This window comes from Pyxicephalus adspersus, chromosome Z (genome assembly GCF_032062135.1).
Source record: "Pyxicephalus adspersus chromosome Z, UCB_Pads_2.0, whole genome shotgun sequence".
Lineage (NCBI taxonomy): Eukaryota > Metazoa > Chordata > Amphibia > Anura > Pyxicephalidae > Pyxicephalus > Pyxicephalus adspersus.
Window position 1 is genome coordinate 16,725,309 of NC_092871.1, and position 26,201 is coordinate 16,751,509.

Genomic DNA, 26,201 nt, shown 5'->3' on the forward strand with positions numbered 1-26,201 from the left:
CCCTCAGTGACCTCAGCAGGTGTACAGATCTGGGAACTTAGAACACTTAAAGGCCCTCCAGAGATTTTTTGGGGTTAGTCTATTTATATCTAAAATATCAGTTTTGGATAGATTGACCCTTTAGGGATTTGTTTGAGGATAGTAAGGTTTGTTGTAATTAGGGTACATATCAGCCCTTCTTCTGGTACCCAACATAAGTCTTATTTTACTAAACATCTCTATTGAAGGTATCACTTCTATCATTCTATTCTTTTCTCCCTCCTAATACCCCATTTCTGTTCGTACTCCACTTTCTCTCTTTCCTTCCCACTCACCACTATCCTTTTCTTTCCACTCTCACTCTCTTTTCTCATCACTCCAGCCATCTCTCTTCCTTCTTCTTTCTCTCCCACCTCCCCCTATCTCTCTCTCCCCTCTCCCTTTATCTGTCTCTTCCCTCCATTGCACTCACTTTGCCCTCCCCTGTCTCTCTCCAGACCCTCTTCCCTCTCTTCCCAATCCATCCATGTCTCTCTCTCTCCCCTCTAGCTCTCTCTTTTGTTCTAGTGGAACAGCTTTCGCTATGCTTTTGTGTGTGTCAGCATCAAAGGCAGTTATTGTTAGGAGAATGGCAGCACAAGTTAGGACAGCAGGGGAGCTAAAAGTATAAATCTGCCCGTCTCCAGGTAAGAAACTTTGCAGTAAATTCAATTAAAAGAAAACTGTATGCAGTAAAGCAGGATTCCAGATATACTGAAAAATAGATGAACTGTACATACACTATGGGGTTGAATTACTGCAAATAATCCCCTTCTTTGCTGACTTCAACCATCCAATCATGCGAAAGCATCCTTTTTTTTTTTTTAAAGCGTTTTATGCATGCGATTGGGTATTTCTTACATTAACTATAACCACAATCACTTGTCTAAGTGAATTATCCCTTGCCTAAGTGAAATTATCCCTTGCCAGGTGACGATTCAATAGGGATAACCCTCGAACAATTCCTGACACTGTTAGATAATCATGTATTCAAATTGTTCTCGCCCTATAATTGTCTCAGGGCCGATATCAGACAGAGTCTGTCCTCCATTATCCGAACGACCGTCCTGGCAGATCCACGGATGATGGACGACGAACGATCCTAATGCAAGGGAAGAGAAAGAGAGCGCAGCGGGGTGTCGCTCTGTCGTTCTCCTCTCCTCTTTCCATAGAGCAGAACAGTGCTGTATGTACAGCACTCGTTCATGCATTTTGCAGTCCTTTGTGGTTGGAAAGGATCGTGAAAGATAATTGCACGTGTGTATGCAGCTTTACTATGTAAGTATGATTCTCCGGTGCAACAAATGATCAGCTCAGATATATTAGTTCTAGTGATTATCTGTCAACCTCTAACATGTGTACAGATGTGATCAGACAATGAATGATCATGCCCACAGTTACGTATGTTACCACTACTTTAAACGATTTTGTCTGCTGAGCTCTGTGGATAGTCGCATACATACAACATTGCAGGATAAAATCATTTTTTGTGAACACCCATCCATTACATTGTACAACTACCTAACACATGTAGGTATTATTATTATTAATAATAAACAGGATTTATATAGCGCCAACATATTACGCAGTGCTGTACATTAAATAGGGGCTGCAAGTGACAGACAGATACAGACAGCAACAATAGGAGGAGAGGACCCTGCCCAGAAGAGCTTACAATCTAGGAGATTTACTGCACGTAATCGGTGATTGTTGCGAAGTACAGACTTCCAATCGTTACTACTTCCCCCAACATAAACTGGCGCTGCTTTTTCAAGGAAACAATGCCAGCCAGCTACTTAATCTCTTTCTTGTTAATCGCATTATATACAAGTCTCAGTTTACCGAAAAACTGCAATCTGGCTATGCTCCTTTTCCCGAAGCATACGTGTAACCGAGCAAACTTGTTCACCAAGCTGTCTCTCCTAGCAAAGATCGTCCGACCGCCATCTAATATGACCAGCTTGAGACCTGAAAGAGTTAAAAAGAAAAAAAAAACAGCTTGAAGCATGTAATGGACACAAACATAGGGCGTACTCCCTGAAAGTGCTAAAGACAGCTTCAGCCCTGTCTCCAAAGCTGACATATTCTGGATGTTCTGTAACTGAGCCACAGGCTGTGCGGTCATCCAGTGTCATGCTGGGAGGATACCCAGTCATGTGATGCTGCCAACCCCCACCAAGGAAAGACCCTCTGCCAGCCTAAAGAAGGCCAACCCTTACAGCTGGCTTTACACATATATCTACACAAGACTACCAGCAGCCATCACACCCTGCCTGCTCTCTTTCCCAGATTCTCCAGCTTCCTGTTTCCTACTGTGACTCAGCTATGCACCTGACAAACACAACAACACCCTGCTAACTCTACAACCCCATCTGAGAGCATAGCCACCCAGCAAGTGCACACCCACACAGCTACATCAACAGCCTGGCTTCCCCACCCTCTGCTAGGCAATCCTACACAACCCTGCATATACACTCCCTCTGTCACCCTACACTGCAAATGTATGGCAATTCCAAATGTATGAGAAGTGACAGTCTGGAAGAGGTTCATTTTAGCACACACTCTTACCTGAGCATGCTAGATGGACTCTGCACACTGACAACTGATGGACTGAGCTGCAGGGATCCACCACCCTCTCACCTGGGCTGAGATTCATTCATCGGTCTCACCTGTGTTGTAACAACTCACCTGAACTCATGGCTACTGGAGAGGTTCGCTACTGTTCCAGGTTCCCTTACCTGTGTCTGAAATTTACCCTCATTGCATATAGTACTATTTTCTGGGTAAGTTATTGGGTCTTTGTGGGTGGCTTCCTGTAAAAAAAAAATATTATTACTTTTGTATACAAATATTTGTTGAAATGTAATAATAACTGCACAATATATTTCTGTAGGTTTAGCAAACTTTATGTACCTATGTGATTTGGTAGTGCGCATCTATAAAATCCTACTTGCTGTAATTTTATCTGCTCTATTTTTATGACCCATTCAGTTCTTGGTGTTTTGGTGCATTGAATTGTTTATACATGTTAACGTGTGTCGTATTTAGGCAGCGCACCAAAAAAATTGTGTGTTGGTTGGAGTTGTGTTATCTTAGTGTGTTAGGTTCCCATTTAAAGTGTCAAAATGCATGTATGGTGTGTTGCAGAAACACACCTGAATGAATATATCTGATTAAGTTCTTTGTAGCTCGATTGCTAGTAATTTCAATATTTGGGGCTCATTTACATTACAGCATTGCTAATAGAATAGCATTTAATATGTGTGGTGCATTGCCATTTATTATTTCTACCCTGATGTTTAATGAACTCTAACGCACCTCAATACATAGATGCAAAAACAGATTATAAAAAAAAACATGCATTGCTGCTTGGCACAAGAAAATGTGTTGATGTGCATTGTGTTGTGAATGAGCCCTAAGATAAGCTGTGGAACAGAGGTGTAAGCAATGCCAGTAGTATATGGTGGCTAATAATTGACAGCAATTGGAGCTTTCTGTGATTTCTTTAGCAATTGACTATTTCATTACACCATGTAAACACATCAGATAATAAGGTCATGCTAGTTTCTGGTGAAAACCTGAGATATGTTCCCCAACATCATTCATCAGTCTGCCACAGAGAATTGATGAACAACCCCTGTGCAATCCTAACAGCGTGCTGCTTCCTTGTCCTCCCCTCCCCATATAACAGAATAATGCTTTGTGTACAGTGCTCATTTGTTCATCTGTCACTGTAAACAATCATTTACAAGATTATGCCAATCCTCTGATGCCCATTGGATGCCTTACAGGGCTTTTGACCTCATACAAAAATGTGATGAAATTTCAGAATTTGTACAACTGACCAACAATGTAGTCATGGGCCACTGCCATTATTGTCTACTATTGGGGAAGACGCAGCGGGGTGCTGCATTCTGTGTGCACAGTGAGCGTTTCATGCCCTTTGCTATCCAGATTTCTAATGTAGGGGCCCCTGGTACACACATAACCACATCTGATCCCTTGCTAAGTGCAAGGCAATGGGATTGGTGTTAGGTGGCCAACTAATTCTGAATAAAGACGTAATAAACCAGAAAATTTTCAGCGTGTCCTTTAATAAATATGCAGTATTTGGATAAAATGATTTCTGCGATGCCTCCCACCGATCTACAACTTTGATGCCTTCCTAGTGACAGGTTCACTTTAAAAGTGGCATTTGGCAGCTGCTGTGGGATTTCTGGGCAGGAAGTCCTTTCTGTGTTGTCTCTTCCCGTTATACAGGAGTCTTCTAAACAGGAAAGAAAAGGCGTACTTCATATGAAAATAAATTTGATATTTATGCAAATTCTATGTTGCTGTTTATTTCTATGATAGCTACCAAATATATGTAAGGAAGCCTAAATCCATAATAATGATTTTTTTTTTGCCCCTTCAAATTTTTAAAATGTACCAAATCACCTTGTTTTCTGGAATTGTCTTCTGTTCCGTATTAGTAACGCCCTTCCTAGAGTGACAACACTGTTCTAGATAGAGAACAGGGAGCAAACATTGTCACTCTAGAACAAGAAGTGTGTTACTGCCAGGATCAGTACTTTGATTGGTATACAAAGCAGTTGAGTGGCACTTTATTGGCTATTACCAGACACCATTACCTTAACTGTCTTTCCCCTAAAGCCGAACTCTGAATTTTAACTTACCTGCCAAAGGAATTAGCCTTTTTCTCTATACAGTCCTGAACTTTTTTACAGTTCTGCCACACAACACAATCCTGCCTGGCAGACATGGGGAGCTTACATTTCTCTGCTGTTGTTTTACTTTAGATAATAGATGTGTTTCTCAACCTTTTTAATATAGGGAAAAAACTTCAGATCCTCCAGGATCCCCTGGTATAATTTCTTTATCCACATCTCATAGTACATTAGTGTGGTGGTTAGTAGGAACAATGCTTCTTACATTACTGACCAGTGGGAACAATGTCATCCTTATGTATAGGCCAAAAACAATCATTGTCACTTAAACTGACCCTAGAGGCCCAAATTTTTCATTGCTCAAGGAACCCCTTAGCAAACCCCTTAGCCTGGTTTACATGTCCTCGGTAACTGGATAGTGAAAAGAGAAGGAAATAATTACCAAAGTTCTTTCCCTGTCAAACTGCTCCCTTCCTATGCTTCTTGTGCTGTATCACATTGATTCCTTGCCCCACTCTGCTCTCACAGCTCTGCTGTAGAGAGAAATTCAGTGAAAATGAAAATCAGCTTGGATTAATAAAATACACTCATGGACTTGTGGTAAAAAAAAAAAAAAAGTTACAAAAGCCACTCCTAGGTGCCCCTATTCAATTAGTATGTGGTTTTTACTGTCACCCGCAGCATTTGGCAACTGCTTTGTTATATAGTTGTGGTACAGCTCTTTAGAAGAGAAAAAGCAATCAGACGATCAAAAGTGATTTGTTGCTTGCAGGAACTGTTTTGAGATCTAAAAAAGGTTCCCAATCGCCCCCATTCAGTTAAATCGGAGCGGTCAGGAGCGCTGTTGAAGCTGTAGTCAAGCACACATTTTAAAGATTTAGGATAAGCTAATGCCATTGCTCCTCCCCACTTCATAGCCATAAATGTGAATGTGAGTAAGCTGAGCCTATATACGGATGGGTCAATTAAGCAGCAGACATGCTATATTGAGCCTGCATGTCCATCAACCCTTATAGACAATATTGCTGTATTGCCAGCCTTAGGAACTCTGACATGCAATAACCTTTTACTATTTTGTGGTTTTGAAGTATTATGATCACAGCTCAATATACATTCCTGGAGATTAGCACTGCATGACACATCTATAGAGTGTGTATACTTGTTACATAAAGACACGGCAAGCACTAATCCTGCACCAGAAAAGTTGATAAAACCAGACAGACCAGTTTATGAGGTCGTATAGCCTGAAGTTTGTCTTTTAAAGTTAAGTGGCCCTCCTCACAGCTCATAATATGAGTTCCTCTGCTCTGATCTCACTGTATAAAATGGGGGCCCCTCTTCTAAAACAATTCAATTAATTGTTATGATAATTTCCTGTTTGTCTGTATTAGCCGTTGTGTGCCCTGTGACTCCGTTATCAGTGTGGCCAAGGTGCGCCTTGTTATCAAAAGACGTTTAACACACAAAACACACCTAATGGAAACACAGAGCAGAATAAATATAGCATTGAAAGCTGAGCCAGGTGTAAAACATCTAACAACTCCCTGTTCATTATTTCAATAGTAAATGTATGCAATGCAATGATTATTCATTTCACTTGGTGTGTGCTTCTGACAACCCTTGTAATGCAAATCCAGTGGAAGGAGAAGCAGCACAAAGAGCCAGTCACCTACTGCCAGTGTCAATGTTTTAAAGGCGAACTGAACTCGTTGCACAGGATATTTGACAAGTTATGGCACAAACTTACCAGTTATCCTGTAAAGATGACTGGTCATCGATGTGTCGCTGAAAGATGTTCCCCACCAATCTTCCCCACCAAGGCAATCCTCTTTGACTAATGGACATTAGTCAAAATAATTACATTGTACTCTACACCAGTGTTTCTGAATCAGGGTTCCTCCAGAGGTTGGTGGGGGTTCCTTGAGCAATGTGTGCCTCTCAGGTCAGTTTAGGTGACACCAATTATCTTTTTGCATCTGTAAGGGTGACGTTCTTCGCAATGGCCAGCACTGTAAGAGGCATGTATTGTACGGCTTGGATATAGTAGGTAAAGAAGGGGTTCCCTGAAGACCTGAAAGTTTTTTCAAGGGTTCCTCCATGTCAAAAAGGTCAAGACACACTGTTCTACGCTGTACATGTTAAAAAAAAAAGCATAAATTCATCAGGAGCCACAGCTTTTTTGCATATTTACAGCTTAGGTCTGCTTTAGCGAGGAGCGTGCTGCTCCACAAAGGTGCCCATATAAAACAATGATCATTCTCTTTTAAGCTGCATACAGATTTTAAATTCCTGGCACCAAAAATGATTGTTTATGTTTCCAGTTACAGTAGAATGAATGAGTGCTGTACACACAGGAAGAGAGGGGAGGTAGAATGAGCGGTAAGCACCAGTCCGTCTCCAGATGATCTGCCATGATACGGGCAGCACGGTGGCCTTTGCAGCACTAGATCCCAGGTTTGAATCTCACCCAGGACACTATCTGCATGGAGTTTGCAGGTTCTCCCTGTGTTTGCATTGGTTTCTTCCACATACTCCGGTTTCCTCCCACATTCCAAAGTAAATTGGCTTCCCCCAAAATTTGTCCTTAGCCCGTGTTAATGACATATGACTATAGTAGGGACATTAGATTGTGAGCCCCTTTGAGGGACAGCTAGTGACATGACTATGGACTTTGTACAGCGCTGCATAATATGATGGAGCTATATAAATACTGTGTAATAATAATAAAATGATGATTCATTAAACAACATTAGAGTATTTCTGTACACACTTTAAATTTCAAATTCAGCAGATCATTAGAGACAATTCTAGTGGGTGATGTAGCATTGAGTCAAAGCAGTCGGTGGTCTTTTTCACAGTGTTAGTGCAAAAATGCAGAAGTAAGGATTTGAAAACCTCTGAATGGCCATAAGAAACAAACTGGAAGCTCACGGGAGAAGATTTTGCACCATCCAAGCAAATAATCAGCTATTTTTTTAAAGTATGTTAGTTGCCTGGCTGGTATGCTGATTCAATGATAACTTTCCAGGAACCAACCCAGAATAGGACAGTGAATAAAGAGTTACAACTTTACTCTGATTTCCCTGATTTGCAAACTTGTTTCAGATCAGTGACTCAAAAAGTGCTGAAACCAGAGATAGCCAGCCATTGTCAGTCTTGTCTGTACAGGTTTCTTGGAATTCTAAAGCAAGTTGCTTAAAATATCTCCCACCATTACAATCCTCACCACCATGGTAATGATAAAATAAAACATCAGAAATTCTGCTCTGCACAGGGTTTCTACTTTTTTTTTTCTTGTGGTACTTAATGACTTACACAGTACTATACATGCAGCAGCTGGAGCCATAGGACCCGATTTGTTAAAGCTCTTCAAGGCTGGAGAGGATACACTTTTACCAGTGAAGCTGGGTGATCCAGCAAACCTGGAATTGATTTTGTCAGTCATTTGCTAGCAAATGTTTTGAATCCTGAAACAGATCTATTCCAGGTTTGCTGGATAACCCAGCTTCACTGGTGAAAGTGTACCCTCTCATGCCTTGGAGAGCTTTATTAAATCAAGCTGAAAGAATTAAATAGGGCAGCCCTTTCAACACTATCTATGTGTAAATCTGAGAGCAGTCAAACCTGCTGGTTCAACAGCTATCATTTCAATACTGGCCACTAAGACGCACATGAGAATAATGTCACTGGAAACTATCTTTCCCGATCATTTCCAGCAAAAGTAGAACAAATGAGGGTTGAATTCTGGGGTGGGTTGAGGACAAGCAAAGGCACCCTGCTGTGCCTTCCTTCAGAGGACAGAACAGTGATCATTTCCACTCCAAGAGATCAATGAACGACATTTGGGGTCCTGCTGTACGCGTGCAATATTTTCACCCAAGATTATGATCCTTAATCAAGGGCGACCAACATCTAGCATGTGTACGTAGCCAAAGGAAAATGGGATGCCTAGAAGAGAAGTAAATTTCAGAGTTCTGTTTGAAATCTACTAGACAATATGGAGCAGCTGCCACACACCAAGTTCAGTCACATAACACAAAATACTTTTTGAATCTTCTTTGTCATCTTCACTGTCTTATGTGTTTCACTTGGGGACCTAGCAAAAATAATTATATGAGCTGCCATTGCTGATCTGGTTAATATAATAATTATCAATGCTTTTATATAGCACCATCATTTTCCATGATTCTTGTTGTGAACCTCCGTCTTGGTTATTTTGTGAATCACTAACCCAGAATAGGAATGCACCTTGGGTGTTCAGCAAATTGCACCTAATTATCCGCATGCTTGTTTCAGGTGTGTGAAGGACATCAAAAGTTCTTTACATCCAGACAATTTGCATTCTTTAGGCTGAGTTTAGCAATGGCAGTTTACATTATCTCTATCTTTAACCATAGACCCCTTTAATGAAGCCTCTGTTGGGTAACGGTTAGGGAGGAAGGGATGAATATTGGATCTTTCCCAAGATGATCACAAACTATGATTTTGGACAACTAAAACCCAACAACAGTATGCAACTGAAACAATGGATTTTTGAAGTTGCATTATTTCCATGATTTATGATTCGGAAATATTTAGGTGTTTTGTGAACCTGGTTAGCTGTAATTTTTCTGTGTGCATGGAGATGGGCCAACTTCAGACATGGGAAGCATGGATCTAAAGCACCTACTCCTATGTGTTTGCAAGTACAAAGCAATCATATCCATTTTTTGGTGTTCGTTGGAGGTTGCACATTCCTGATATATTCGTTATTATGTACCTGAAATTCAAATGTTGCATGATATAGCAATCATGCCCCCTTCCTTGTTTGTAAACAGCTTCCTTGTAATCATGAATGAAGATCAAGCAAGAGCATGTGTGGTATTGGAGAGGGGGCTCATGTCATGCTCAGGCTTGTATATGTCCCGGCCACATTCTTTCACATAATTATTGGCATGCAGGGCATCTTGTTCATAGAAGTCCCTCTTTTGTCCCTTTTTTACCATTCATCTACATTATTAACAGATTTGTTTAAATACATATAATTATGTTCTTTTTAAAGAAAGAAACTTCAGGAAAGTTAGATCCCTCATCTGGAGAGAGTCTTGATGTACTTTGCACTAATCACTTTGCAACCAGACCGGGGATATCCATCATTAAAGTAGCTTTGCCAGCACACTTCCACCCTTTGTGTTCTGCTGTCCTTGATGCCAATAATTTGAAAGTCCAAAAGTGTTGCTTGTAATTTTAAACCAGACCTAGCCTCAGATATATATTTTTTTCATTAGTCTAAACATTTTCATGTGAGACTCTGAGGTAATGGTTTTTACTTTTTCTGACAAGCGTTTTATCTACTCTTCAGATGGTATTCACTGTCAACATTCAACTACTAGACTGACATGTCGGCTCAGATGACACAATTACATAAATCCTGCTGCTGTGTATTTTGACTGTCTTCACAAATGTCTAACAAACATCAGCTGCTACTGCTGCAGCCTATCATCATTCTACAAGGTTATTATATACAGCCTATTTACTAACGGCAAAGAGACAGAGGAAAGGTTTCCTTCTGCTTGCAGCAGACTGATGATGTCATCTTGGGCTTGGCAAAGTCACTGGACTGGAGCACTATGATTGTTTTTTTTCAATAGTAAAATGAGACATTTAAATGGCTGCTACCTAAAAGTCTAACTAAATACCAAATGCAAGTAGAGATACACAGCTAAAAATTTCTGATCTCTGGATCTCCAACATTGCTGGAGGTCGTCTATGATTGTAACCTGACCTAAGCAGTGAATAAACAAACAAAAGAAGAGATGAATTACTCTTCCTTCTGGTGCTGGCCATATGGCCAAAAGCTTGAGCTTCTGGAAGCATGATTTTTGATGATGGGTTGGATTTGGTCAGATAAATTGTGATCTTGCCCTGCAGTAGTGATCTTCTGACCCAATGTCTATGTTTTTGGTTGGGTGAAATCACTGTAAAATACAACAGGATGTGCTCCTTTCAATGAGAAAATAAAACACTGTGTATGTTCTCAGTAGCTTTAGTTGGAGCTTACACTGGGCCCAAGGATTCCTTTCCTGCCCTCATGTGATAGCATTAACTCAATGGTCAAACACAAACAGGGGATTAAAGTACATGCTCTACTATCTAGAGGGGACATGGAGGAAAGTCAATTATGGGACACTGGGGATGGCAATAAATAAACCTGCCCCTTAGCCCTTGCAATGTCAAACAATAACTGAGATTTGGTTTATTTGTGCAAAAAAGAAAAAGTTATAAATGATTATCTTTGATTGAAATGGGTGAACAAAAAAAAACTTTCCTAGCTGACTCTGTCTTTTTTTTTTTCTTTTCAGCTAATTGGTGCGTCTGTTCTGGCTGTCGGGATCTATGCCGAAGTGGAGAGGCAGAAGTACAAAACGCTCCAAGGTGCCTTCTTGGCTCCAGCTATCATTCTCATCCTCATGGGAGTGGTCATGTTTGTAGTATCCTTCATTGGAGTCCTGGCCTCTCTGCGGGACAACCTGTGCCTTCTTCAAGTGGTGAGCATCTCCTTATATTCTGACTCAACTGTGACATTCCACTTCCATTGGTGGCAAACTCTAAATTCCTGATGTTTCATGGGCAAATATGGCACTAGCAATGAGTCAGGATTGCTAAAGGACGTCTTTAACAACATTGTGCCTCACGAAAGCAATCCTGATTTTGCAGGAGTCAGGGCTTGACAGTCAGTTCTGTAGCTCTTAGTGGATTGCTCTCCCAAATGAATCTGATGATGTATCATGAATGGGTCTCTGTTATTCTTTTAATTTGTATTCCTCCTTGTATGTCAAAAATCTATATATTCCAGGAGGATGTTTTTTTTGTTTTTTTTTTTAATAAATGTCTTGTTTCCTAAATAAAGGGAAGTCCACCAACTGGGGACACTGAACCTCTTTCAACTTTTTTAAAGCTGTGTCAACACTTTACCACTATAAACAGAAATGTAAAAACAAAACAGAAATTCAGCAATAAAAAACGCTAACAAAAACAAGCTATAATACACTTACATAGAATCATGGGGTTTGGTCCTTTGACATTGAGATATAGTTCTTAACACCAAAAAGAGATTGATAGTTATGTGCTTATGAACATGTGAGTGTCAGATTTGATATTTCATTATATCTGACATAGAAATCGAATATGTCCCAGGCTTATATTTGTAGCTAATTCATTGTATGACTTTAAATTAGGTCCCTACATTACCCACTTCATACCCTTTTTTGTATCAGCCAGGGACGACTATGGGAGAATACAATTGAGCAGCCTTTCTCATACATTTCTTTAACCACAAGAACCCTTAAAATAAATCAAATCTGGGGGAACACCTGGCTGTTATAGAATGTCACTTGGTTGACCGCTCCAAGACTGCTGGGGGTGCTGACATCACATCCAAGATGGTGGCACCCATTACCAGTCTCCAGGCTTTAGTTGCATATACAAAAATGGCTTTTGGCAAAAATGGCTAACATAATCTAAGTGTCATATTTGTTAAAATGAATGCTGATAGTGTTTCTTTAAACAATTTAGGAGCGCCTACTCTACTGTTAGTCCATTGAAGTAATGATTAAATGGTGACAGGAGAGCTTAAATACTTCACTTTGGAAAATAATGCTTAGGTTTTCCTGCTATGCTGGGTCATTTACTCCGATGATCTCCACAGCAAGAGCTTAGGTGGCTGACGATTAGATAGAGCTAATGGGAAATCTAATTGCCTTTCAGTGTAGATTACAAGATCAATACTTTAGCATCAAAAGAAGCCTGAAAAAGTATTTATTAGGTAAGTATTTAAGCCTCTCCATTTCTGTATTTTAAAAAAAATCTCAAATTCAAATGAGTAAGTTAAATGTTATGTGTAATCAAATTGCATGTAAGTACAAAAATTACACCTCCAGCTTTCTATGAATCAGCAAAACTGCTGATGCTGATTTGGCTAAAGGCTTAGACAGACTAGATGCCATGGTGTATTTCATTAAATACTGCAGCAAGTCTAATAGATCTATGGTTAAGTAGAAGATACATTTCACATTATCAGTTTTGCTATGCATTGGTGTTGGTTTCAATATTAGTTCAGCAATAATTTCTGACCAGACTGACTTATGCAGCAGGTTCTGTTTTATTAAACTGGTAGGAGGAGTAGGACACCCTACAACAAATATTTGTTTTAGTAAACAGTATTTATATATCTTCAACATATTACACAGCGCTGTACTTTAAATAGTGGTTGTAAATGACAGACAGTAACACAGGAGGAGGAAAGGATCCTGCCCCAAAGAGCTTACAACCTAGAATGGCATGGTTTGTTAGTGATTCAATCTGTCGGATCACCTGCAGTCTCCTGCACAACACAAGGGGCTACTATACTCCCACTGGGTTTTTGCCAAAGATGATCATTTTAACTTTGGAAGATCTAGTGTCTGTGAATCTTTACAGTCTGAACACATCAAATTCTAAATCTGTTCAATCCATATTCACATTGCCTTTTCATAGACATGTTTTTGTACAGGTGGTGGTACAACCAGACTGTAATGTGTCTGGTCATGAAGATCAGCAAATGTTTTCTGCCACAGCAGATTGATGAGCAATGTTGATGGGTCACTTTCACCCAAATATAGCATGACTGTGGGTCTCGAGCGACAATCATCTGACATGTGTACATATCCTTAGGCAGTTGTCGTCTGAACAGTTGTCACTGTTGGGAGATTCTTGTTCTGGTAAAAATTGAAAAGGTTGCAAATTCTCACTCTTATCCCCAAAGCCACTGGTCACCAGGGCAAATGGGTTAAATCTGGCTAATAAAGAAAAAAACAACACTAAAACACGATATGTTTTTTTTTTGTTTATAAATCCCCACCATCTTATCCACCATGGTGTGGACTATTGTGTTAGTCATTTTGAGCAAAAAGGTCATCATACACTGAAAACTGGAATACCCCTTCAAACTAATAGTTCTGTAAATTGTTTTATTTCTCTTGAACAAAGCCATTGTGTTGTATTTGTCTTCACCAGAAGAAACCCATAACAGCTTTGGGTCAGTCCCCAAGACACAAGGGGATTTCTATACCTTCAACAAATCTGGAAAGCCCCATCTATTCTAGTATCTCAAAATCTCCCCTTTTTAATGCCTTGTTTTATTTTTACAGTTCATGTACACACTGGGGGTCTGCCTGATCCTGGAACTCACTGGGGGGATTGTTGCCCTGATATTTAGAAACCAGGTAAGACTTTTCATTTACTAAACAACATATTGGAAACAATGGCCAATATAAAAATGTTTTGTTCCCATGAGATCCATGAGTTCAATCACAACCTAAGTGAAGATGACATAGTCTTCGGCCACTGTTTTCCAACCTTTTTACCTCTTTGGTATTTATTTTCAGGTCTTGAGAAAACCTCTACTAAAATGATAGAAGTTCAATGGAAAAAATGCAGCTAATTTTGTTATCAGTGGAAAGAATGCCACTCTTGCACCTAAAAATAGCTTGGGTGACATGCTACTGTGGCTTTGGCTATGAAACTTTGGGGTTTTCATCGCTTGTTAGGTCAATCAGCCAAAGATAAAAGATTCTTTAGCAACCTCTGGAGGAACCCAAGGGTTCCACAGAACCCTGGTTGGAAATAGATGATTTAGACCAGGGGTCGGCAAAGTTTGATGGCCACTCGTCAATTTATGGGGTGGCCGGGAGCACACTAGGCCGGACTCCCCCTAATGGCACTGTCCACCACCAGGGAACGCCCCCTGAAGTTAAATCCCTCTTTTACCTTCAGGGAGCTTTCCCTATTTACCGTGGCGGGGAAGTATCAACACCCGCCGCGGTAAATAGGGGAGCAACTGAAAGGGGGCGGTACCGGAGCTCCAGCGGCTCCGGTAGTTCACAACACCCCCTGGCCGATCCGCCGGCAACCCGCAGCTGTGGAGCCGCAGGTTGCCAGTCGGCATTAGGCCGGGTCAGACAGGGGGCCGTATCTGGCCTAAAGACTGGAGTATGCCAACCCCTGATTTAGACCCCTGAATTTTAACCCCTGAATTATTGAATTGAAGGAAAGTCTTTATATTAGACTTTAGTGGAATCCTGACAGAAGTTGAGTCATTCTATTTTTTTCAACTTAAACGGGGAAATTATGACTTTAGTTTAATGCCACACCATTATTACAATTAATAACAGATTCCTGTTAAAAAAAAATAGTATCTGAATTTGAATAACTGACTTGGTTTTATGTGGTTCTCTAAGCTAACTCTTCGCTGGGCTCCCCTAAAAAGGATATAATCCAACCAGCAATATGTCTGCTTCCAAAATGATTGTACTGGGAAGTTGAAGGAATTGTGTTTTTTACACTGCTGGCATTACTTTAGGATAACTAGAGTTGCAATAACGAGCTAGGAGACAGGTTTTAATATATGGTATGCCAGACTATTAGTCTGGCTACTAGTCATTACACTTTAAGGTGTTCACTAATTCACTTTGATTTATTCTTAATATTATTCTGATGCAGTTTCTGTCCATTTCTGCCTCTATAGTGTACATGTGGAGTAACCTATATCTTTCATATAAACATTACCTTTCTCTTTCTTGCCTTGTTACCTACAAGATTTAATGACTGACTGTTCCCTTTACTCATGAGACCATGGATTTCCTGAACAGCAACATTCGCCGCGGAATACGGAATTATTACGATGACTTGGACTTTAAAAACATCATGGACTTTGTGCAGAAGCAGGTGAGAACTGAAAAAACTTTGCTATGAAATTGGAACTTCACTTGACATCCAAACTTTAGCAATTGACCATTAGGATAGCTCCATACCTGTCTGCATTTTGTTCTGTGCTTCACTTTTATGAAGAAAAGCTACAGATTTACTCAGACTGCACCATACTGGAACTATAAAGACAATATGGATACCACTGAAGCTGACTTTAAATTCAGCTAGCTGTGGAAGTTTTATCTGAAAGGTTATGGTTAGGTGGATATAAAGTACTTCTACAATCAAATAAGTTCTACTTTAAAAATGACAGTTGCCTTGCTTCATCTGGCTTTATTACTTTTAATAAATAAAAAAACCTAAATGCAAAAATGTAATCTGTTGCTACTAACCAGTCCACAGATGTGATGAATGCATAGGTTTAATTTATCAGGTTAAGAACATTTGCAGCAATCACAGAAATGTAATGTGCTGGTCAAATCCTGTGAAAGCACAAACACTGCTATCTTTCTTTTGTAAATTGCTTATCTTATCATTTCCCAATGCCAAATGATGATGATGAAGAAAGGAAGACCTGTTAAAAGTCCAGTCACAGTGATTAAGGCTACGTACACATGTGCAATAATAGTCGTTGGAAAGAAATGACTGCACAGTGCATGAATGAGCGCTGTACATACAGCACCGCTCTGCTCTTTGGAGAGGGGAGAGGGAGAACGATGGAGCGGCACCCCGCTGTGCTCTCTCCCCTTCACTTGCATTACGATTGTTTATCTTCTGTGGATCCGCCAGGACGGTTGTTCAGACGATCAACCAAGAGCACTGTACACGCGCAAGAATTTCGTCTGGTATCAGCCCTGAGCCAGTTATTGGACATTGCACGTGTGTACAAAGCCTGTCTTGAGTTCACCTGGAGCAGCATCAATGAGTCACCTTACAATAAAATACCATGTACTTGTGAATCTATTCCCACACTGCCAGGATTAAATGTTTGTTTGGGTCTAGAGGGTAAATAGGGAGGATGTTTGCTTACCTTACCCCTCGGCCCACGCCCCTTCCATTCAGTTGCATGTGGACCCTTCATGTCCCCTTGCTTATATTGCAGGGTTACTAGTCTGGCATTGTAGGCGATAACACTGGTGCCTTCTACAGCATCATAGGGCGCCTTTCAGAAAAGGCTTCAGGGAACCATTCCCACAGATGACTAGCCTGCTGGAGCAAAGAAATAAAGTAAATAAAAGTGCTTTTCACTGCCCCCCCCAAAAAAATTGTAACCATTGAAATGCAAGGGTGTATACATTTATATTATCCCTGTAGACTTCAAGGTTTTCTACAGCTTCTGCACAATAATAACCACAAGTTCTAATAACAGCACAGTGCTGCAAAGCAGGGGAGCTTGCCTTGCTTATTCTAACCACAAAGATAAAATGCAAGTTTGCTATACTTGACCCCCACGTTTTAGTTCACAATAAGCAATGTGAGTAAGTACTCCTAGCCACTGTTCACATCACATACCAAAACTAAATTACTTCCCGCTGCTGTACTAAGTCAAACCAGAAAGCGTCCATGGGTTCTATGTCAGACGGGCCTGTTTTTTTATATAATTGGCAGAATTAAACTTTATTGTTTAAAGAAACATGTAAAGTCAATGAACTTGGCTAATGATTGCTGTGCCATAATCATGAGAAACCACCACCTAAAACATCTACAAAATACAACACTTCTGGAAGTCTCAGATTGGTCCCCCACTGCATTTGGTTGTTTAATCTATCACTTCTCTGTCCTGTAATGTTGTACAGTCCAGTGGTTGGTACCACAGTACGCATCAGGGGACTAGGCAATTGACAACTTGAAAAGTGTCAGATATTTCAGGAAGCTTTGTTGGAGCAAAAATCTGCTACATTCCTAAAGTAAATAAGCGTTCTTTTGATTTAATCAGTGCTGAGATTAAAGTATTTACTTTCAGTTTAAGTGTTGCGGAGGAGAGGAGTACATGGACTGGGAGAAGAACGAGTATCACTCTTGTACAGCTCCAGGGCCTCTTGCATGTGGCGTTCCCTACACATGTTGCATTGCTAATAAGGTAAGGAAACGCCCTAATATCTATTTATATTCATTTTGAAAATTGATTTTCAAAATTTCACATTTTTATCTCTATATAATATATATAGTATAATGTTTGCAACAAGTTTGTCTCTAGCCTTCCCTTCAGTCCTGGGCAGTTGAACTAAAATTGCTTATGATTTCTCTGCCCACTGTGACCTTCGTTAGTACTCGTAGTATTCATTAGAAACTGTGGCAAGTCAGAGCCCCCTGTCCTGGCTAGAGGATTTTTAGCATCATCTAATTTCTCCCCAACGTCATTGCCCTCGACCTCCCCTTTATACATTAGATTTCAATTCTTTTACTAAAGGAGGTTGAGCCTGTTGGAATTACTTAGGGAAAATTACATGCAAAGGCAGCACAGTAGCTAAGAGGTTAGCATTCTTGTTGTGCAGCTAGAGATACGGGCAGGGCACTAACAATGAGTTTCTATGCTCTCTATGCAATTGCATGGGTTTCCTTCAGGCACTCCAATCTCCTTTCACATACTAGGAACACATGTAAGCAGGGCTTTGCACCCCTAAGAAAAAATGCTTAAACATTATTAGGGAACTGGTTGTGGCTGTATGTTGCATACATACTTCGGAGCATCTATATTATGGCATTCTCAAAAGAAACCAGAGATTATAAAAGAATATTTATGAAGTCATTGTAAATCTAGGCAATATTTAGTGAAATAATGTTTTTAATTCTTTTACAGACAACTGTGATGAACACATTGTGTGGATACCAAGCCATGAAGTATAATGTAAATATTTAACCACAAATGTCCAATTTGTATTAATTGTCTTTATTGATGCTTCTCTTGTGTTTTTTTTTTCCTCCCAATAATTTTCGAATCTTTTCCACTCTTCAATGTTTTTATCTTTGTTTGCCTTACTTTTTGTCTCTGTCATTTCATTCAGCTTTCATTCTAACTTCTCATTTACCGTCTGTCCTATTCTCATGCTTGTGTTCCCTTAAAGAGATATTGTCATTATGTCCATGAAGAACGAAATTTCTGAGCTTCCTTGCAGATTCTTGGCCCCCCTGCAGCCAGTAATGTCAGCTACCTGAGGGTACAATGATGTCCTTCTTTTGGTAATGTGACATTGCTCAAACCTAATAACTTGCTGCTAGACCCAGGCACCGGCACAGGGCAATAGGTCACACATTCTCTTATACCCAGAAGTACTAGGTAGTTTCACTGGCTTCAGAAGAGGAAAAAACTGTAAAGGGTCTTGGACTGCCCAGTGCACATACACTGTCACTTTTACATTGTGCTGGCTAGGAGGCAGTGCGGGTTTAAGTTCACCACCCACATTACAATTACTATTTAGTCAAGTAGGCCTTTGTATAACATAGTTGTTGGTAGATCAAAAAAAAAAAAGAAAATGTAGTCTGATTATTCCTTTTGATTATTGGTGGTGGTGAGCTATAGACGTCAAAAGGTTAAAAAAAAATTCTTTTCAGATTCTAACCTTAATCTAAAGCTCATACAAAGGAATTATATTTGACAACATGGATATCACAGACCAATCTTTCAAATATGATAAAAAAAAAATAAAGCTCTTTCCCTTCACGATGCTGACATGCTCTTCTTTTATTACATCTTTAGAGACATGAAGCTCAGAAGATCATCTACCCCAGAGGCTGTACAAATGCTGTCATTATGTGGTTTTTGGATAATTACACCATCATGGCTGGAGTATTGCTAGGTATTCTCCTTCCGCAGGTGAGTCTGTATAGTCACCACAGTCAACACTTGTGTAATACCAACTTGTGGTTCTGATTTACAGACACTGGTTTAAAACATGTTTGTGTAATAGAAGCCAAGTAAGGTAATAATATATATATGCTACAGGACATGACAGATCTGTAGTACTTGTTGATGTGTTTTACCAATTTCATACCAGAACAATTTTTTTCCTTCATTTTACAGATACAACCGTTTAAAGTGCAGTACAAGAAATTACTTTTTTAAACTTGTCCTTTCTCTCTGTTCATCATCTTTTCTCAGAGCTCTCACTGAGCCTTTTCGTGAAATTTTGGCTAGGTAGCATGCACAGGGGCTCCAATGTGCCATTAACTTTTCTGCTTTAAAATATATTGTGCTTGTGCACAGAGATGTTTTCATTGCATAGAACATTGGCCCTGATTTAATAAAGTTCTCCAAGGCTGGAGAGAATACACTTTCAACAGTGAAGCTGGGTGATCCAGCAAATCTGGAATGGATCTGGTCCAGGACTGAAAACATTTGCTAACAAAGGCTTGACTTTTAGGAAATCCATTACAGGTTTGCTGGATTACCCAGCTTCACTGACGAAAGTGTATTTTCTCCAGCCTTGGAGAACTTAAATATATCAGGGCCATTGTGTACAGACATAGCCCATCACAGCAATGGGACAGATATTGTGCAGGGATAGTTACAGCAATGGGTCTGTCTGTACAGCCATGTAAAAAAAAATCCTGTGCGGCACACAGTGCCCTTCTGAAATGGGACAGACACTGTCATGTGTACTGGAAATGCATTTTCAATACTGTTTTAGTTAATTTCCATACAAATCCATACACAGCAGGAACAATACTATATTTTGTCCTGCTGCCATGAAAAACTGTCAAGAGGAAGAGCTTCTATATTGTGGGCAGAAGGGGGTGAATTTTTGTACTGTAATAGTTTTTAATGTCATGCCTATTTATAGTAATAGTTTTCCAATATTATACATATTTTGGGTCCCTGTACTTGAAGGATATTGATTTAGTATTACATAAAATACTTTGTGCAAAGCTACAACTGCAGGTATTAAACAACTAGATGATGCTCTCATACAGAAGAATGATTTTTTTTTTTCAAGTAAAGTGATTATACAGTTCTAATCCAGTAAATAGGTGCATACCATAGCTAAAAGATTCAATCTGGTTACTAAGGTTGGAATTACCCCTGGACATGATTGAGTTATAACTGCAGGGGTATAGAATGTGATAGCTCAGTATTAGTCATCAACTAAATCTGCTTTTCCCTTTGATAAGACATTTAATTTGTTTGCGAGCTCTATTTGTACCCTTTTTGGCATTCATTGTTTTGTTCTCTTTTCTCTCACAGTTCCTTGGAGTCCTCCTCTCCCTCCTTTATATCAGCCGTGTAGAAGACATCATCAGTGAATGGAACAGTTCAGCCGATGTCCTTTTGGAGAGGCCTGAGATTGAGTTTGCCTCTAAAGGCTGTTGCAGGTGTTATCCAGGAATAGAGTCTGACGCCTGAACCTTACTGTACGCACTCATCAACTAACAACCACTAAATATTAACTCATCAGGAGAGAGCATCTCCAAGAAGATGACTTTGGATTATTGAATAGTTAATGGACCCTAAAAATAATATTTTCTGGTAGTCTTCAGAGGGGCAACCAGAAAACTCCTTGGTGCCTAGTGACTGCAATAGTGGATTATCAAGATCCTGGTTTTCAGACTATGAACTGTGGTAGCTGAAAGCATCGACAGACTTATTTTTGTATTCTATAAATGCACTCCAAAGAGATTTCAACTGCTTTCTACAGGGAATAGAAACATAAAATGTCTTGGCAACATCTAGGCAGCTGTCCAAAAAATCCTGTGGTAATGTCAGCGTCTACTCTACTTAACTCTTCTTTACTTTTGGTTTTGGCATTCTTATCATCCAAAGACTTTAGAAGAAGAGAACATTATGATACTTGAATACAAGCAGAGGTGTTGCTCAAGCAAAGTTTAAAGGGTCATGACAGGATAGAGATTTGACTCATTGCTTTATCGCTGCATAAAAAAACACTTGAAGTAAAAATTCATGAATACCTCCCAAAGGTATAAAAAACAAATCAGACAAATGTAATTCTATACCCATGTTGGTCATCTTTTGGTTTTATCTTTCAGAGGCCAAAACTCTAAATTGTAGTAACTCAGAAGTCCAGGTGATGTTTCTACACTCGATTGCTAAAGGTCTATGGGCGACTGATCATCCTATTTATATGAGCTTTTTAGGCATCCCATTCCAAAACCATAACCAATAACAGAACTGTCCCTTAAGTTTGGCTTTAGAAGCATCTATTCTCATTTTTCCTTTTCACAAGAATTTTAGGTGTCTAAAATCTGGCCAGGTATTGATGTTGATTGAAAAGACCTGGTTTGCAGTCTGCATTTCAGTTCAAAGAAGTTCAGTAGGGCTGGGGTTGTGATTTTGTGCAGGTAACTTGAATACCCCACAACAAACTCATCAAGTCCTGTCTCCAAAGACCTGGCTTTAAAAAAAAAAAAAGCTTTAATCAACTGTTGCTATAAGATTGAAAGTGAGCAATGTTATAAAAATGTGTTTGGATGTTGTGGTTTTAAAGGTTCCTTTCACTTGAATCACCTAAACTAAATAATTTGGAAAAGGGGTGTCTACGTACTTTTGAACACAGAAGCAGGGTAATTGGTCTGGTGTCCACAATCTTTCAGCTTTATAGTGTATGTTTTGTGTAGACTGTTATAACACTCTTTGTCTTAAAAGACTGAGTAGGTTCACATTTTAAAAGGCTAGTTCACCTAATTTCTGTTTCCCTCCCCTGATGATAAATTACTTGTGTCTCTCATTGATGGTGGTAGATATGAGTGTCCAAATTTCTACATCTACCAAATCCATTATAAGGGGTCTTTCCCCTGCTGCATTTTTACTTGTATTTTATAGAATACAAAAAAGGGGATTGGTACAGCCATAACCCCAAGCTATGCAGGAACAGAGCTGGAAACCATTGAGGGGAGAAGAGGCCAGAAAGCAACTCTTAACCTCAGGCTTTACTTGTAACGTAATGAACATTATCAAATGCACTGGCCCTTTTACAGCATTACCTGCAGTTACTTCTTTTTGCACAGAATAATAAGCCTCATGCATTTGTTTCCAAAAGATTTTTCTGTGTTGCCCTTTGGTTGAACACTCTGGTTCCTATTGGTTTCACTTGGAGTTCTTCCATAAATGTTCATATATGAGGCTCTGTAATAAAATAAAGTATAATTAAGTAGACAACAGTCTTCTTCATGATATAAAATTGCAGATTTATTGTATGAGAAGACTGAGATTTTTCTCTTGAATTAAAAAAGTGTGAGTTGGTTATTCAAAAACTTTTTTTCTAATATAAGTGATCTAAAGAAAACTTACCACTAAGCATACAAGTACCTCAGATATATATTTATACCTACATTTCTTGTCGCTAGAATAACTAATCTATACTCAGGTGTATTGTGCCAATAAGTCTTTAAAAATATACAGTTACTTCTTATTAAAGACATCTAGGTGTCTAGGTTATGTCATCACTTCTGAGAGAACCGATAGGTTGCTTTCTCATGAGAATGGCTGCCAAAGTAAGTCACTGATGCCTGGTGAAAATTTTCTTTTTTTTTGTGAGTGAATCCGATCGGTTTAATCAATAAACATAAGATGTTTTGTGCTTTGTGTTATATCTATGTAAGATTCATGCAACAAATAATTCTACGTGGAATAATTTTGGGGTAAAAATGTATTCTTTCATAAGAATTTTCAAAGGAATAGTTTTAATAGCTACCTGAAAAAAATGACAATACCCATAGTATTTGTGAATATTCATAAAGATGACATATTGGTGCCTTGCAAGTTTCTATAATTTTATTCTGGCCAGCTATTAATAGGTATTAACAGTAAAAGGGGAAAACCTGACTGGGTCTCATAGAAAATAAAATTATATTTATATATATTTATATTATCAGCTTTCTGTGAACAGGTTCAGCTGCTCCATTCTAGATGTAAACAAAACCGTACAGATGTGTCCATTCAACAAACTATATCTACAGCCATGTACAAGGACATGTAATGTGTATGTCCTTGTTATTAGGGGCTTGCGGCTCTAAGACTGGCAGTCTCTAGTGATCAGAGATTCTTCAAGTGCCTGTAGGAAGGCCTAGGCAGTCTTCAAGCTCTAGTCTACAAATGTCACTTTGTATGAATAGGAAGAACTGCAGTACTTGGCTGAAGCAATACAATCTTTGTCTTTTATAACAAAGAATATTACTAAATCTTTAATTTCACCTTTTGGATAATATTGACCCTATTTTGCGCTGTGTAAAACAACTCTGTAGCCTGAATACAAATTGATAAAACTCCTAGTAAAAAGAGATTCTTCATACTACCTCTGGAAAGGGAGGTATGCCTGCTTTTCCCACCATCATTATTATCACTTCTCCCCCAGGCCAATGTCATGTCCTCCATGTCTGCACAGGATACATAGGGGACAGGGAAGAATATAAAATACATAGAACAGGTCCTGGGACGCCACACACCAGTTTCAGACTTCTGATGGAGGTGGCATTTGGCACACTCTGCTTTTTTTTTGGGAACCATTGCTAGTGTAAATCAATTGACTGGTCTAGTCTCCTATGGCTTGCATCATTTGGACCCGTGGCAATAAAATTTTAGTTGATTACTGTCTGTATACTTTTTCGAATTCTATGTAGAATGAGCATATTAGAGCTGGAAACCCATGCTGAAACCTTCCACACACTTTAAGGTTCACTGCATTTTTGTAATAATCAGGACTACATGTATTGGCTGTGTTATGCACTAAGGATAAATACTGGAATTTTACTTAACATGTATGTGTGGAAAACACTTTTTTTAGTTTTGTACAGTGGGGATATGTTAGAATCATTGTCTGATCTTTTACTACTAGCCAGGGCTCTGTTAGAGAGTTGCAAATTTTTCCTGCACTTCATTGCTGGTGATGCGATTGTCAGCTGGACAGTACATGGGGGTACATTTATAACCAAGTCCAGGATAGCAGTGAAACCCCAAAATGAGTTATATTCCTTCCCCAGTAGTCAAAACTAAAAAACAAATTGGACCTACACTTTCAATGTACTGTATTCATATTAACTCACAAGATCAGCCGTAGCACTAGGGACAGCATAACTAATGCTTGCATGGGAATCTTACATTACCTCTAAGGGAATATAACATGAAGTGTTACTGTAGTACATGGAGGATGGGGTTGTACATTGCTTTACAATGGAGTTCACCTTCCTCTGTGCTTGCACTAAAATCAGCCAGTTTGCCTTTAACTGGAAGTTTGTGTTGTTACTTGTTTTGTAATTCTGGTTTAATGAGCTTTAACTGAGTCTTATGTTTTTTGTAAGCAAACTTATTTGCATTGTGATTTGTAATAATAAAAAGTGTATGTGTATGAGTCTATATTCCCTCGGTCCTATTCTGTCGCAGGCACCATCATCTTTTTTTCTTCTATACTTCCTCTTTAGGGTCTTCAGCCGTCTTGATTGACTGGGCTGGGATGGCAAAACTCCCGCACAGGCACAGAGTTCATTAGGCTCTGGCAGCCTCAGGGGAAGCCAGGATGTGCCGGATATCCCAGCAACCAAACATCTAAATGCACATCCGCAGCCTAAAAAATTTGACAGTTTAGGTAGCAATCGGGCAGGTGAGTAAGCTTTCATGCAAAAGAGACATCACCTGTCCCTTTCTGCAATTAATCCCTGCATGATCGCAAATATTTAAAATAGAGCTGCGTTTGTCAAATAATGAACTCCCTGGCTCCTGATGGCTTTTTGTTTTAGCTCGAAACTGAATGGCCCATGCACTGTGTAGCTCTGTGTGTGGCGACACCAGTCGCCGGAGATAATGTAACTCCTGCGCATGTGCAGGAATTATATCAGCCAATCTATGAGGAGGATTGCCATCCCCACAGAAGTCCCCTTGGAGCCAAAGGTGAAGATGACAGAGCCCATCGCGGCAGGGTGACTGCACAGTAAGTATGTGCCATAATCTTAGGGAGGAGAGAAACTTGTTTTTTTATAGTTATGTATTGTAGTGGTAAGGGTAATTTTAACACAATAAAAGAACAATGTCATACATTACATAAATAATAGGTCCAGAGCCAATTTGATACTTCATGGGGTATAGGATCTAAATTGTATATAACATATAAGTAACATCTCATATCCGGAAGCATTTTTCCAGTAGGCTTCTTCAGGGGTATGTGGAAAACTTTATAAAAATGTTGGGTCCTGGATTGTTAAAACTAATTTTTTTATGAGGAAATAGTATGCTTAGTTCACTCTGCTTGAGTCGTAAAGAATTTCCCTTATTAGGTGGCTATTGGTATGCACGGAGAAATTGAATGTCTTTTTCTGGCATACCTGTCATGCTTGGGGAGACAGAGCCTCTAGGGGGCGCTACAGCTTGCACAGGAGTGTGAGCTATGAGAAAGGGTAAGGGGCAGAGTCTAAGCAGTAACCAGGTCTTCTCCAGAGCCTCTAGTGGTAAGGATGTTGCGCTACTGGTTACTGCTAAGTTGCGGTCCTTGAGCACACCAGGGTGGGCAGGAAGACACACAGTACCAAATCACTAGGCGGAAAAATTGTCAAGGAAGGCCGTGTCGGGGCAGGCAGCAAGCAAGAGAGGTCAGGTCACAAACCAGGGGTCAAATACCAAGGATCCACGAAATAGACACCAGTGGCACAGGGGCCACAGGAGAAACCGGAAGCAACAGGAGGCACAGGTGACACAGGGATATCCACAAATAGAGAGGAACACTGGAACAGCACAAGGGAAAAGGCTGGGAAACAACAGACTGGGCAACAAGGAGTTACCACAGGAGCAGGACAGGGGAAGCACTGAATTAAACAGCAATAGAGGAAATGCTCAGCAGAGCTAGGGGGCTT

At 39.7% G+C, this 26,201-nt stretch overlaps 1 protein-coding gene and 1 long non-coding RNA gene across 2 annotated transcripts; one reads left to right on the forward strand and one right to left on the reverse strand.

Annotated features, from left to right (window-relative positions):
- The first annotated feature begins 1,992 nt into the window (after positions 1 to 1,992).
- Positions 1,993 to 24,714, forward strand: LOC140342949 (tetraspanin-15-like). Its single transcript, XM_072429329.1, has 8 exons — positions 1,993 to 2,801; positions 11,027 to 11,212; positions 13,853 to 13,927; positions 15,333 to 15,428; positions 17,374 to 17,490; positions 18,211 to 18,258; positions 19,108 to 19,224; positions 20,593 to 24,714. Exons 1-8 carry the CDS (start codon positions 2,715 to 2,717, stop codon positions 20,749 to 20,751), a joined length of 885 nt encoding a protein of 294 aa, XP_072285430.1. The 5' UTR covers positions 1,993 to 2,714; the 3' UTR covers positions 20,752 to 24,714.
- LOC140342950 (uncharacterized) lies at positions 4,094 to 7,003 on the reverse strand. Its single transcript, XR_011923217.1, has 3 exons — positions 6,433 to 7,003; positions 5,128 to 5,218; positions 4,094 to 4,285 (listed from the first exon to the last, which is right to left on the reverse strand). It is a non-coding gene; the product is annotated as an uncharacterized lncRNA (long non-coding RNA).
- Positions 24,715 to 26,201: the final 1,487 nt, after the last annotated feature.